The sequence below is a fragment of the Sinocyclocheilus rhinocerous genome, unplaced genomic scaffold (assembly GCF_001515625.1).
Source record: "Sinocyclocheilus rhinocerous isolate Xijiao unplaced genomic scaffold, SAMN03320098_v1.1 scaffold873, whole genome shotgun sequence".
NCBI classification, from domain to species: domain Eukaryota; kingdom Metazoa; phylum Chordata; class Actinopteri; order Cypriniformes; family Cyprinidae; genus Sinocyclocheilus; species Sinocyclocheilus rhinocerous.
The window spans coordinates 301,827-317,198 of NW_015655580.1; the positions used below are offsets into that span (position 1 = coordinate 301,827).

The following is a 15,372-nucleotide window of genomic DNA, read 5'->3' on the forward strand; positions in this document are numbered from 1 at the left end:
CACTGGATAGCTGGCCAATCAGAGCACACCTCGCTTTTCAGACCGATGAGTTTTGTAAAAATTGACACGTTTCAATAAGGCGGGCATAGAGGAGAAGCAATAATGTACAGTATGTAGAAAATAATGTGTTTTTTGAACCTTAAACTGCATAAACATTTCATTACACCAAATACACAAAATCATGTTCTTTTTAGCAACATCATATCATTTAATTATATTTTCATGATTAATGTGAAATCACTCCTCTGTCATGACCGTTAAACTGTTGTATGAGGGCTGAGAATTAGGTGAATGCTATTTCTGACTGACTGTTTATGTGTTCCAGTATTTCTGTGTGTTATAAATTGCAGATAGGGAAATAGTTCCTTTCCTACTCTTACTATATGCTATCTATCACAGTTTATTTTTTTCACTAGAGGCTTGTGATGGCCATTCATTTTCATTAATATGAATCCATTAGTATTCAGATAATTAAATAATACATCAAATACAGATTTAATTGACATTAACCACCCAATATGTATAGATGGAGTAGTTGACTTTCAAAATTCAAGCCACCTGACCAAACAGCTCAAGCTGACTAGCTATGAAATATGAACACTGTGCAAGGCATAATCTTCTTAGTGAGCTGAAATAGTATTTCTTGAAATATCCTCTTTATTAGAGATAATGACCTGTTGGATTTTCTTTGATCATGGTGTTCCTGTCCCAACAAAACAGGGAAGGAATGTCAAAGAATGTAATATCTCAGAATATCTTTGTGGGAGTGAGTACGACCTGGACTAATGGCTCCAAATGAGGGTAAAAATAGTAAAAAGGATTTTCACCAATTTAATAATATGAAATTACATCATCTGATAAGGTAAACCCAAAGAATGCTGGAAAAATGTGTTTGATATGCTTTAAAGAGATAAACAGGATAAATAAGGATAATTTTTCGAATAAACAAATTCAAAGACAAAGCATAATACCAAGTCTTAGTGGACATCACATTCAATATATTTAGTCAAATATTAGGTCTTTAAAGCTAGGCACTAGCACACGGAGCCAATCGATAGGAGTCATTTGATCAGCTAGCAACTGCTGGATACTGATAATATCTTATTATATATGGATCATACAAAAATAGGCAGGTTTATTTAGGTCAACATCAGCACAAAATCATTTTCCTTTAATCTGAGATGTTCGCATCTGCATGATTTTTGACGTTCTGTAGGTAAGTGTTTAACCAGAACAGAGTATCATGTGTTCATTGAGGAAATGCCTTCCATGCGATTCCAACTGATATCCAAAGCAGTACACAGAAATAGGAAGAACACAGTGCACAGGAATCTTTCCAAGTTCATAGTGCCACATGAGAGGATTGTCCAAATAGTCCCCTATGGACTCAACATGAGTCACAAGATTCCAACTTTCCAAAGACATCCAAGAGCATATGCTTAATGACATCATTTCTGAAGGAGTCATGCCAGCAGCCAGCACAGTCATGACCCACATCACATAACACTCAGAATCCACCTAATGTAGAAGGCTGAACATTAAGACAACCAACTGATAGCTTAACCAGTATTTTCCAGTGCACAGACATAGTAATTTTCTTTCCACTATACCATTCAAAAGTATGGGGTCCGTAAGATTTTCGTCATGTTTTTGAAGTAGTCTCTTATCACACCAAGGCGCATTTATTTGATCAAAAATGCAGTAAATACAGTAAAAGCGTTATATTGTGAAGTATTATCAAAATACCTTTTTTCTATTTAAATATAATTTAAAACGTCATTTATTCCTGTGATGGCAAAACTTGAATTTTTAGCATCATTACCCCACTCTTCAGTGTCACATGATCCTTCAGAAAGCACTATATTTGGGAGTCCCTGACATCAAAACGTTTGAAAACCACAGCACTAGATATGGTAAAACCAAACTCACTCTATTTTATCATACTTTCAGCACTCTGTGGTTCCCTAGCTGGAGTTTATTCTGTGTTATCAGGAAAAATACCTGACAGACAAACAGAGAGGCCTTTTCCTCAATGCTGTTTGTTCCAGTCAAACATCAACACAGCTCTCCTCACTTCACAAAAGAAACCATACACAGAGCCAGACTTTACTATCGCTGTACTGATGTTTGGAAAACAAAACATGTCAAACATGTCTCCATATCTCTGCTGTGCGCAGCATGAGTACTTCTTATCATTCATAACTAGTCAAGAAGACATGTTTATATAACCTCTGTGTTCTAACAGTTTGCACAAATTAACCCAAGAGTGTAAATGTTCAATGTACATTATAGATCTAGCAATGTAATTTAAAGTCTCAATGATAATTAATAGGGCTCTAATGTGGTAGTTTGTTTTCTTAACAATGTTCTCCAATTCATCATATTTGTTGTGCTCTATGCATGTATGCAGATCAATGTTTATAAGTGATTAAAACCTAAATTAAATTCTGTTCATCATAAAAAACAATCATATCTCTTCAGACAACTTGGATTAAACTGCTCAATTCATTCAGAGTTATTTTTTTACAATCTCTTTATGACATTTGTGGGTAATTAGACTTTCACAGCTTAAAAATATCTTCATTTGTGTTTTAAAGATGAACAAAAGTCTTATGGGTTTGGAATGACATGAGGGTGAGTTAATGATGACAGTGACAGAAATTAAATTTCTGAGTAAACTAATTTTTTATGGATATTACAGATCTAGTAATGTCATATAAACTCAATGAAAAGTTACTAGGGCTCTAATATGGTAGGCAAACCATTCGGAGTCATTTTAGTGACATTAAGGGCTTTACCAGGTGATTTGAAACTTGCTCTCCTTGACTGACTCATTAAACATTCCTCATGGCTCTGCACACCAGGTGAGACTCGGGTCTGGCCAACAATATCCAGACACACCCTGGCACACAGGGCCATGCTAACACACACATACACACACACTGAACCCACTCAGTTCTACTGAAGGAGCACATACAGTACAGTCATGATGACTTCAGTTAATAGTGTCCACACCCACTCACTTCATTTATAATGTCATGGCAACAGCGAAGCAACTACAGCAGTTTGTTACGCTCAACCATAAGGACTACAACGTTTGTCTGTTTCCTCAAGTGTAAACTCACATCCAAGTTGCTCGTGACTCGTGCCATGAGCCCATGGCTGGAAAATGATAATTCTCTTCCAGGTTTTAGAACTACAGACTTGGACTACAACTTTCTATTCATCAAAAAAAAAAAGATCACTTTCCACAAAAATATTAAGTAGCACAAGAGAATTATTTTCTGAAGGATCATGTGACACTGAAGACTAGAGTAAATGGCTGCTGAAAATTCAGATTTAGCTTACACAGGAAAAATTACACTTTAAAATGCCCAGTTATCTCAGTTGTTTTAAATTGTAATATTTCACAATATTACTTTATTTTACTGTGTTTTTGATCAAATAAATACAGCCTTAGAACATAAGAGACTTCTGTCAAAAACAACGACAACAAAATTTGCGATTAGAGTAATTTTTGGTGTGAAACAAATATGCGCCTTTGGTTCATGTATAAACCATTTGTTCAGACTGACCTACAGATCAAGAATCACATCTTTGAAAGTGAAAAACCACACTAGGTACCACTGGAACACCTGAAAGCATTTAACACACACACATACACACACTAATTGCTTTTAGCTCTGAGTGAATGAGACTGTTTGTCTGCAGTGCCGTACTGGGAGTTGAGAGTTGATACTATGCAAGTCTGCTATAAACTCTCAACATCTCCCCTTACAATAACACATTATCTCCATCACAGTCACACACACCTTCAAAAGCTTACACAACTAACACATAGTGCCCCTCTTTCATAATGAGGTCACAGAGAAGGATTGTGCGACTCTCTCGTTCACCCCACACACTGTGATTATACAGATGAGCCAGCAAACGATGAAGAAGGCTTCAGAATTCACAACAGCCTCCTGTCCAGGGATCAACACCTCTCAAACATCTACTCCTGTAGACCCGGTTTTAAAGTTTTGGGCTAGTAATAAAAAGGTTGGAGGTTTGAAACTTGCAAGGAGTGACTCAGGTTTCTCCAACAGAATGGCTTCTGTCAATTTGTAAAAATGTATTGGTAAAATACTATAGAAAAAAACACGCAGATAAAAAACTGGATTATGTTTTCATGCCCCAAGGTCATGGGTTTGATTCCCCGATCATGCACATATGGTTTTAACTGTATGGCTTGGATATACTGCAAGTGGCTTACCATAAAATAGGCTGCCAAATACATACATATAAATGTCATTTAAGCAATTTCATTAGAAATTCAGGCTGAGGGAGCTGTAAATAATTACAAAAGGTGGGAAAAGACTGTTACAGTAGTGCAATGTTTTCTTAGTAATAATCGAAGGAAGTTAATGAATGGAAAAAAAATTTAACAGCCAGTTAAAAAGTTGAAAGTCAGGTAAGGTGCCATTTCATCACAAATCTTAGGGCTTAGAGATAGCATTTTCTTCTGGTCTCTGTCGCAATGACTAAAAACAATAAATAGCCATGAAGGTTAAACCCCCAGAAATTTGAATCAGGTGAAGGTTTGTAATTTAAAGGGATAGTCCACCCAAAAAATGTGTTATTCAGGTTTGAAACGACATGAAGATGAGTAAATGATCACAGAACGTTCATGTTTGGGTGAACTATCTATTTAAGACACAACTGTACCCATTTGCAAATAGACAATTTCACAAGACTAAGGTAATGAGCAACTGAAAACACAAACTGTACCACACCATTTGTATGGCAGTTAGACTTGTTAAACTTTCCGTTCGTGTTTTCTATATTATAAACTGAATGTCAACACAGTTATGAGAGACACTGTGTGTCCACAAAATGCAGAAGCTTGGATGACCAAAATAGTTTCTAGAGTAGTTTTCTCTCATGCATAGACATATGTACATGTAAAGTCAGAGAGAATGAAAGGACAGATCCCGAAGGAACAATAAAAGAATAGAATTTCATAAGTTAAACATAGAGAAACAGGACATCTGGAAAAAAACAGAGAATAAGAGGGAGAGAAAGAAACGCGGAATAAAATGAAGATTGCTCTGTCAGACTCACATAAAGTGGCACTTCTCCCCTGCTGAGCTCCATTACTGCAGCAGCACCTGAAAGGAGAAAGTACATATGTATAAAACACAGCAAAGATACACACCCACAAATACACCACCTTAAACCAAACACATCTGTACAAATAACTACATATGAGCAGAACAGACCCTCACATGTGAGTGCTTCAGAGTATGTGGAGACCAGTTTGCAGAACTCTGAGAGAACAAACGTCTATTCACCACAAAAACAAAACATGACATTTTAACTGAACGCTGGCTCAGAGGGAGAAAGACAATATAGTACACAAGCATCCAAAAGCCACTAGAGAAAGTGTATTTGACTGTCCATTATGACCAGTCATAAACAAACATGAAAAACAAGGGCATCACAATGAAACCTCAGTCTGTTTGTCTGTCCTTTCATTTCGCTGACTCATAGAGTCACCTGACTTCTCTTTTAATTAGGCCAAATCTTCCGAGAGGGATGGGAACAAAAACCTTGCCTTTTAATTGGGACATGTTCACATGACTGTGCGGACAACAGAGGGCTTAATCTTTTGATCCTCCAAATGTCAGAACACAGCGTCCATCAAAACGCAGCCCTCTCTCTGTCTAACTAATTCATTCATTTAAACAGAAACCATGAATAGTTAGACGGAGTCCAACACCCCTGGTGAACATATCCCAAATGTATTTTGTATGTGTGTGCAAGATTGAATGCGTAAATAAGGAAAACATGAGGCCAAGAGAGAAACAGATGGTTGTGCCGGGAGCTCAGAGACTCATCAGCTCTGATCGACCTTTAGATACAGACTGAGCCACTGTTACACAATCCCAACCAGCCAGGCCCCAAACTCTGGGAACGAATATCTTCTCTCCATCTAACCCACCACAGTATTCCAGCAGGTGTTCTGGAGTCCAAAAATGATGGAATAATTATATTTTATGAATCTTTCTAGTTACTTCTATGCAGGTTTTTGTTTTTTGTTTTTTATTGGAAAGAGCACTAATGCAGTATTTTCATGATCTCTCTCTCTCTTGCACACACCAGCAAATTCAGTTTTACCTGGAAGGCATTAAAAGGGTCATATGATGCGATTTCAATTTTTCCTTTCTCTTTGGAGTGTTACAAGCTCTTGGTGCATAAAGAAGATCTGTAAAGTTGCAAACACTAAAGTCTCAAAACCAAAGAGATATTCTTTATAAAAGTTAAGAGTTAACCACGCCGGGGTTCGGAGTGTTATCAAGGTTTTTATGGTGTAATTGCCACACATTGCGGTTTCAAAAACAAGTAAGTATGACTTACTAAACTGACAGCTCTTAAAACAAACACACACACACACACACACACACAAGAAATACATTTCATGAAACTATTTCTAAAAAAAGACAGGCAAACCATATGAACAAGATGGAGCAAAGAAACAGCAGAAAGACAAAACACAAACAGAGTGAGTGAACAGAGAGAGAGAGAGAGAGAGAGAGAAAGAGAGAGAGGTGCCCTGAGTGACCTGTGTCTGCTTCGGTTTCTCTGGGTGAAATCAAGCTGACTTCAGCCAAACGCACTCAGATTCCACCTGCAGTCTACTGACACATGCCAGATGTCCTCTGTATCACTCTGTGTAACCTTTAATCCATCACAATTACAACCTTTAACAGGTCAAAATGTAACAACGAAAAATATGAGTTTTTTGAGCTTGCACTAAAGTCTGGTGATGGGGTGAAACATAAACAAGAACTTATAAAAGTTTGGTTCCCAGCACCATTGAATGATTCAGTGTAGTGCATTTTGGGTATGACTTTGCAGAGAACAAGTTCAAAACAATGTTGTTATCTTTAAAGTGCCCCTATTATGGGTAATGAAATATTTTAGTTTTGGGAGTCCCCAACAACAGGTTGACATGCATGCAAGGTCAAAAAAACACTTTCATTGTCTAATAATATGCATTTATTTTTACCTTACTTGCTCAACGACTCCCAAACGATTCGCTCAACGATTCATTTTTCCAAACACCTCCTTTGCGTGACGCTAATCTGCAGTGATTAGTCCGATTGGTCACATTTCCCTTTCATCATGCCTGTAATGCCTGAAAAAGCAGCGTTTGTGAGCGCAGTGCGGCTTTGTGTACAGCGTTACCGGGGAAACCGCTATTTTTACCGCTCCAAAAGCTGCACCTAGTGGCAAAGAATGAATTTGCATTTCCAATCAGACAAACGCGAAAAGACCAACATGTGGGCGGGCAATATGCTAATGTTTCATGTTGATGTCAACATAAAATGGCTTGGGATTCGTTTTAAAAACGACTCGTTTCAATGTTTCAGAGTCGACTCTTTCTTTTGAGAGACAATAACTTTATACACGGTGCACTTTCAGATTTAAAACTTTGCAGGATGTTTTCATTCACTTAGAGCTGTGTTACACTGCATGAAAGGTAATTTTCAAAAATCCATAATAGGGGCACTTTAACTAAAACTTTTCTTAATTGAAATAAAGCTGAAATAATATATATATTAGATATAAATATTATTACACTTAAAAAGGTTGAAGTACTTATTTACTGATAATTAAACTGGAATTAAAATAAAGCTATAGTAATAATGAATAAATAAATGAATAAATATTACAAAAGCACATTACCAAATTACTAAAACTTTAACTAAAATATAAAAAAGCTATATAAAAAAAGTATACAAATACCACTAAAATAACAATGGTTCAGGATGGCAATGCTCTATTGCACATTCTTGTAAAAGTTATTTAATTAACATAAAATATCATACATAGGATCTATCTTCCTTGTATGCACTAATTCACATTCACACAGGTTAAAGATACGAGTAGGGTTTGTGTTAGAGTCAATGCAGGGCTCCAAGTAAACATAGGGTATAAATACTGCATGCAAAACTGATGTTTTGCAGAACAACTGCCCCACACAATTTCCCAATTTTTTTCCACTGTTATGAGACACTTCTTTTTAATGTTAGCAAAATGTTTGTTAGAAAGAAAGAAAGAAAGAAAGGTTGAGTCTTCTTGCTCCCAAATTGTTTTAGCTTAACCATTCACAAACACGTTTGGACATTAATATATATTCACATACTCATATATTCATTTACTGTGGATATTTCATTTTTTACATTATCCAAAATTAAGATTTCTAAATCAGAATATTGTCTTAATCTGGTTATGGCAATCGGGTTAAAGTATTTACATGACAACAATAATAATAATATAAATCCAGAATATTCTGTGCATGTAAACACAGTCATTGTTATTGCAACTGCTATTGCAGTAATGTGCAATATGAATAATAATGGCACTACGTGGCTAAAAAACTACACTAAAACAAGTGGTGTCAAAGTTACAACCTATACTGATAAATTCATTCAAATGTTTCACCACTGTAAATAAAATCGAGCACAAATGACAGAAATGATTTAGATAGATTACATTGATGTAAACAAGGATGTTGCTAAATACTGATAACATTTTTACCGTGCGCTCCAGTTCCCATAGCTGCGACTGTCAACTGACTACAAACAATGACAGCTTTCACTGGAGCTTCCTTTTTCCCGGCACAACTTCACCGCAATTCCAAAAAAATTATAATATTATTCGAAGGCCAGCACTTTATCAAAAGTTCGTCCGCACCTGTACAAGACATGCGACAACAGAGCTCTTACCTCACTCCATACAAGTGTAATCCCTTCAACTTCCAAATGTAACGCTTTCAAACTGCTTGTACAAAGTATCCTGACTGCCTCAAGGCCAGTACATCCGTGTGCGTGACTTGCACTTGTACAATGCCGACTGTTTTGAAAGGACACCGGGGTTATGGATGCGCCACCGGTGCTCACTCTCTTCAACGCCGTGTGTGTGATCATAGCCCTGTCCCCCAACGAGCACGTTAACCAATCCTACTACGGTGAAGGTTTACCTTATGAATATTAAGTAGGCTACTTGACAGAACACCGCAGAAAAGGTAACCAAGCAACGTCAGTATTACTGAATTAATATTCAAGAGCTAAACCTTCGTCATAGTAGGACTTGTAAGTTCAATTAGCAGAGCGAGAGAACTACAACAGCACAGTCACGTGTTTAGGGACCATACACTGTCAGGCTGGTTTACCTAGACTAGAGGACCCGAGGCCTTGTTAATCCTTACTTGTATTCATCATGTTCAGACTTGTTTCAAACACATAATGTAAAATTGGTGTCTAGGCTCCGTATTTAGTTATTATTTTAACATACAGTATAAAGCTGCTAAGAGTAATAATCTTTTGAAAAAGTATACTCCTTATAAACAGGTTTTGGCCAGTTAGATGACAATAAATTTGTACATTTTAATGTATTTTAAATTATTATTTTCAGACCTGCAGAGGCAAAAAGGTGTCCTACACAAAATAATATGTAACATAGAGGCTATTAGTTTCTATTCTTTTACATGCTATTTTAGAATCAAACCTGAGTGATAGAGAGCACAGCTGAAAGTAACCTCTCTGTTTAAGCCAGATATGATCCATGTTAAATAACAAAAATCATGTTAACATGCTTGTGAAACAGGATATACAACCATATCACTATTAAATCCTAAATCATCTAACACCTACTGTGCCTGGTCGGTATAGATAAAGAGACATGTCAAGATGTGTCATTCTTAAAGTCAGAGGATAGGTTTACACAAAGTGCCCCTGGCAATTGAACAGGAAATGGAGAGGAAGTCAATCAGTGTGCCCACCCTTCCTGTCTGTTCTCCAACAGGCTGGACTGAGTCCAAAGATCACAGAATTTTACCAGAAAACCCACCAGAGTCTGTGCTTCAATCATATATAAATAGAGTGCCACCTAGTGGTTGATCAGTGGCAAGCTGGTTGGAGATGTTTAATGAGTCTGAAAAATACTGTATGAATCTGTGTGAAAGTCATGCCATTCATTATTCTTGTGAATTTTTGGCATAATTGAGATAGTAAACAGAAAGCAGAATTCTAATAGGTAATAATATTACTTTGTGTCGTAACATGAATAAATGAAACAGTCAAAATATATGTGGTGCCCCCTAATGTTTATAATGAAGGAGTGAATAAATTCATATTTTTGTCCGAATTTTGTTAATTTTTCTTCTTCTCTGTGAACCTCTGGCTGATTTCTCTGTCTAATCTAACCTGGAAAAAAAACAGTAACATGTGTGATTTAATTCTCACTCAATGCTGTGATTATTTAAAGGCAAACAAAATCACAGAAAAGAAATAACAAAAAAGTAATTAATCGTACAATATGTCTGCTTATTTATTGTACTGAATTGAAAAAGTTTTTTTATTATTACTTTATTAATGCGCCAGTTTTTAAAACCTCCTGTTATGCTCTAGCTAATTGTGAGTTTCAGTAATATGACTTTACACTGCCATCTTCTGGACATCACTGCACACTGCATCCGTAGCACTGAGTGAAGACGCAGAGACGTAATGAATTCAGAACCACAAACTAGCATACTACTTTTACTATTTTTACCATATCATTTTAAGGTAGAAATAGTTATGCTACTATGCTGTTCTGAATTAATCAATAGTGACTTTTAGCCCATAACAGGTCCCAACGGGTGTTTTATTTTATTTATTTTGTTTTATTAAATACTGATGAAGCAACACAAATTTGTGTGAGATGTAAATATAAGTAAATATAAAGGCAATAAGGGGAACTTTTAACCTACAACCCTACAAATGTCCAATTCTTTCATTTATTTACTCAAACAACTTTCTTTGACAGGATTCTACTACCTTACATTTTACTACTACAGACAAAAATCTCACAAATCAACTAAGCATAGATAACTGACTGTAGTGGGTTGCCAACTTTTAAAGGGGTCATATGATGCTTTTTTAAAGATCATTATTTTGTGTATTTGGTGTAACAGAATATGTTGACATGCTTTAATGTTAGGAAAACTTGAAATCGCATCATATGACCCCTTTAAGTTCAGCTTGGAGTGAGATTTTTTTTTTTGCTAAAAATACTGCTATTTTCACTTAGTGTAAATAGAATCCATTGCTAATACGAGATTTGAAAAGGAAGGGAAAAAAAGTTCAGAAAAGGTGGGATCGAACCCGGGTCGATCGCGTTAAAAAGCCAATGACAAGTGCTTATCCATCTGAGCCACTGGAGCTGATATTTTACAGCCACTTTTAACTAAATGTAAATATACACTCCGTATTTTTTATTCCATAGTAAGGGCAATTCATACAATACATTCAACTGAGCTACTTTAATATCATCTCCGAACTTTCTACCACAACTCTGCTGTTCTTCGGCTGGTTCTTCCCTGTATACGTTGATTGACAGATGTCTCGTCCAGTCAGCGGTGAGTAATCCCAAACCAATGGCGCTGTCTCAAACTATACCTACCTTTTCCGGTTTGTCTGATTTGTCGTTGTGTTTTCTGACTTGTTATTTTGTTTTCGAATTTGTCATTGTGTTTTCTGACTTATAATGTTTTCTGAATTGTTGTTGTGCTTTCTGAATTGTTATTTTGTTTTTTAGACTTGCATTTGCGTTTGTAATTTGTTATTTTGTTTTCAGAATTGTGATTTGCTTTGCACTTCTCTGTCACCGTATGAATGCCTTTTTCAGCACCATTTTAAACTTTTCTTGTCTCAGATTCAATATTTGCTTGCATCCATTAATATTCACTTGTGTGTGTATACTTATACTATACGAGTATCAATAAAAATTAAAAAAGGATGTAAGTTATTAATTTCGGATTTAAAATAATAAATAGTTTAATCACGTCTAAATATTTATTTAAATGCAAAACATAAGAATAAGTAAGCAGGTATGACTGCAATACTCTTGAGAAATAGATACATGTATATTTATTAAAGAGCCATACGGGTACCTAGTGGGTAAAACATGGCATTACAAATGAAAAAAATTTTTATTTTCTGACCACAAAATGACTCTAATTTGCTTCTTTGCATTGGAATTTAAAACCATTTATTCTATTTTAACCTTAAATACTACACAAATTGTAATAGAAGTAATAGAAATATTAGAAAAAATATTTTAAGTGGTCATTAATGGACCATAATTATTGCACAAATAGTATTTAGTACCAAAAGATCTCCTCAAAATATTAAATAAATATTATTGAACTAAAATATAGAACATTTATTTAACTAAAAAATAGTTAAGGTGTATGGTCACATTATAAGTAAGAAATTCCTGAAGGTTAAATACAAGAAAAACATATTAATGTTGCCTCTCCATCACTCTCCAGAATAAAATGATACAGTAAATGTCATCGAAATAATAATCAATGCATGATAATATGCTGTAATGTTTACCAAAAGTTGCTGCAAAGACCTGTGTAGTGAAGCTGTTGTCGTCTATCCTGCTTAAACCCATTCATCGGACAGCGCTGGTTTGTTTGGAACTATTGCGCGCTATTGAACCACGGGACCGCGTGGCGGCGACGCCGGCGAGATCAAAGAGTCATGTCGCAACTGTTTTTCAATGGCTCTGGCTTTAACTTTACTTTTACTTTTAGTAATTTAGCAGACGCTTTTATCCAAAGCGACTTACAAATAAGAAAAAGTAATTAAAACTAAAAGCTAAAACTCTATAAATACTATATATATATATACACATTTAAGAAAATAAAAGAAATTAAATAAAAATGACAAATGCATACAACAACATTTCAAAACTAAACATTTAAACGAAAACAAAAAAATAAAGCTAAAAACAATTCAAAAATATTAAAAGAACAAAAGGTATGAGTATAATAATGATTCTAACATAACACTAAGCCAAACACCAAAAAACAACTAGGCCTACATATGTGTATGTACAACCACACACATATACATATACATGTACATATATATATATAAATACATCCAATATATATATATTATTTCATTTCCATTACGTGTGTTAAAGTACTGAAATAACTCAAATTAAATTAAACTAAAACTTAATAAAAAACCTATATAGACATAATAAAAAAACTAATAAAATGACAACATTACTACAACTGTAACTAAAACTAAAATAGATAACTAATACAAATCAAACTACATTAGTTTATCAGTAATCCTAAAAAAATAACAGAGCCAAACACACATGCTAAAATAACAACAACTTACTGACACATAGTAATAAATGGTTATAAAAAACTGAAGCCGAAGCGAAACAAGTAGTAGGAAAGAGGAGAAATAAAAAGCGATACTTATTAACTGAGGCGCTACAATGAATTGCGCCACATTAAGTGCGCCAAAACTGTATTTATTGTTTGAATTTCGTATTTAAACTTACAAAATTTGAAAGCTGAGACTTTGTTTCATATCACAAGCAGAGTTGCCAGTTTGGCGTGAGATTTACATGGGCAGCGTGAGAGCGTGAGACAGAGCCTGAAAGCGTGTGTCTCACGCCAAATGCGTGAGAGTTGGCAACCCTGTAGTGAGAAATTAGGTGGCGACGTAAAATGTGATTTTAAAGTTCCCCTGAAATGCAACACGCAGCGTTACTCTATGTGTTGAGGTCATTTTAACTGAAACAGGAAGACAGGGCGGGACATATCGAGCAGCCACGTCCCTTTTTTTAAATAGCCAATAGCGTTCGTTTATATCACAGCTTGGGCTAGAGCCGTTGAGATCCGTAAAGCTGCATTTGACAGGGTATGCCAGGGACAATCTCATCCATATTGCTATAAAATATAGCATTCTGTGTAGAATTTGGGCAAGTGGCCGATTTCAGCGTCGGCTTCAGCGTCTATTTTATAGTGTAGGGGGCGGGCGCTTCGGATTCTAGAGAGCATTTGATTGGACAGAAAGTTTGATGAGAAGCTGAAGTACGATGTGACGTCAAAAAAATCGTTGAGCCGTTTTGGCGGAAGTGACGAACTGCAAGCTTTGAATGTTTATATCTTCTAAATGCGAATTTTGTCACTGTTTTGGAGCACACTGCCTTATAGATAACCTTAAAACTAACATATTGATACTAACACCCAAAAAACTTTAATTTTGATTTCATGGGGACTTTAAAGTGGTCTCAAATGAGAAGAGAGCGAAGGTATGAACAGTTAAGAGAATGTATGAGTAGTTTGACATATAAAATTAAAATAAGCCATGTTTTGATTGGTTATACGATTTTGGCCTCACTTGAAAATTAACAGTCAACATTAATGCAACCGGACAGTCACTGCATGAGGTGGAAGGGAAGAAATCTCCCACCGAGCAAACCACCATCCTTCCTGCGGATTGGAGCTGGGCTGTGACCCAAAAAAACCCCTTTAACCCTCTGGTCTCTCTCATGAGCAAATGCACAAACAACACCAGCAAACAAATAAAAAACAACAGCAACAGTCCCCCAATCACAATCTTTCCGTCTGACTCCCTCACTCTATGAGGGAGGTGGGATCAAGCCATGGTCCACATCCTCGCCGTGAAGAACAGCAGGGGAACCCAAAAAAGACTGGCCACAAAAGCTCCAGCACGAATTCTGAATAAAGGAGAAATCCTATTGACTAGAAGAACATGCAAGGGTGTTCAGGGTCTCACATTATCGGCCTATATTCAACAGGCAATTCTCCCACTGCTGCCCCCCTTTGGCTCCTGATTTAGTCACACCATCAGCCCTGAATGACAGATCCCCAATCTCCCATCAACCTCCTGTTCTCACATCCCAGAACATACAGAGACGAATAAAGGAAGGGAGTTGACAAAAAAACGGAGAAATGGACATTTTGTAAGTCAGTCAGTTCCCAAACAGTACTATCATCTAATTATTTATGTTTGACAATATAAGACAAAATGACAGTTTACTATGGTAAAATAAAAACAACAAAATAATACAACTACTCAGGTCAAACTGGCAAGTGCACAGCCAACATTATATCTGCAAAAATAAATCAACAGGCTGAAAACTGTTGTGGTGTGTATTCTTTGGATGTTGTTTATTGTAGATGTGTATCTGAAAGTTTAAATCCAAGTTTAGACCTAAGTCCAAATTTGACCCAGGTGTCCAAAAACATGATCTCTGGGAACACAAGCGCCTACTCATTCCGTGTAACCACAACTGCACTCTCAGTGGCCTTTCAGTCAGGCAACAATCTCTCGCTCTGGCTGGTCTGAGCCCTCCATTGGCACAGCAGTGAACACAATTACCAAGCTACATTTCACAGCACTTCCTTAAAACTTTTCAACTACCAAACTCCATCAGAAGTCACTGAACTGGAGAACTGTACAAAGAAGAATTCTCTGGATCAGTGAAAACAGGAGATCATTT

At 36.1% G+C, this 15,372-nt stretch overlaps 1 protein-coding gene across 9 annotated transcripts in view; it reads right to left on the reverse strand.

Moving 5' to 3' along the window:
• Positions 1 to 12,447, reverse strand: part of LOC107718644 (rho guanine nucleotide exchange factor 28-like) — a 66,565-nt gene extending 54,118 nt beyond the window's left edge. For 7 of the 9 annotated variants that reach the window (XM_016525828.1, XM_016525829.1, XM_016525826.1 and 4 more), the window contains exons 1-2: positions 8,775 to 8,935; positions 5,104 to 5,150 (exon numbers count right to left, since the gene is read on the reverse strand). In XM_016525828.1, coding sequence (XP_016381314.1) covers positions 5,104 to 5,136 — 33 coding nt within the window. In that variant the 5' untranslated portion in view covers positions 5,137 to 5,150; positions 8,775 to 8,935. Of the gene's footprint in view, positions 1 to 5,103; positions 5,151 to 5,267; positions 5,309 to 8,774; positions 8,936 to 12,428 lie in introns of those variants that run through there. The other 2 variants (XM_016525823.1, XM_016525822.1) reach the window with 2 other exon arrangements.
• Between the last annotated feature and the right edge of the window lie 2,925 nt (positions 12,448 to 15,372).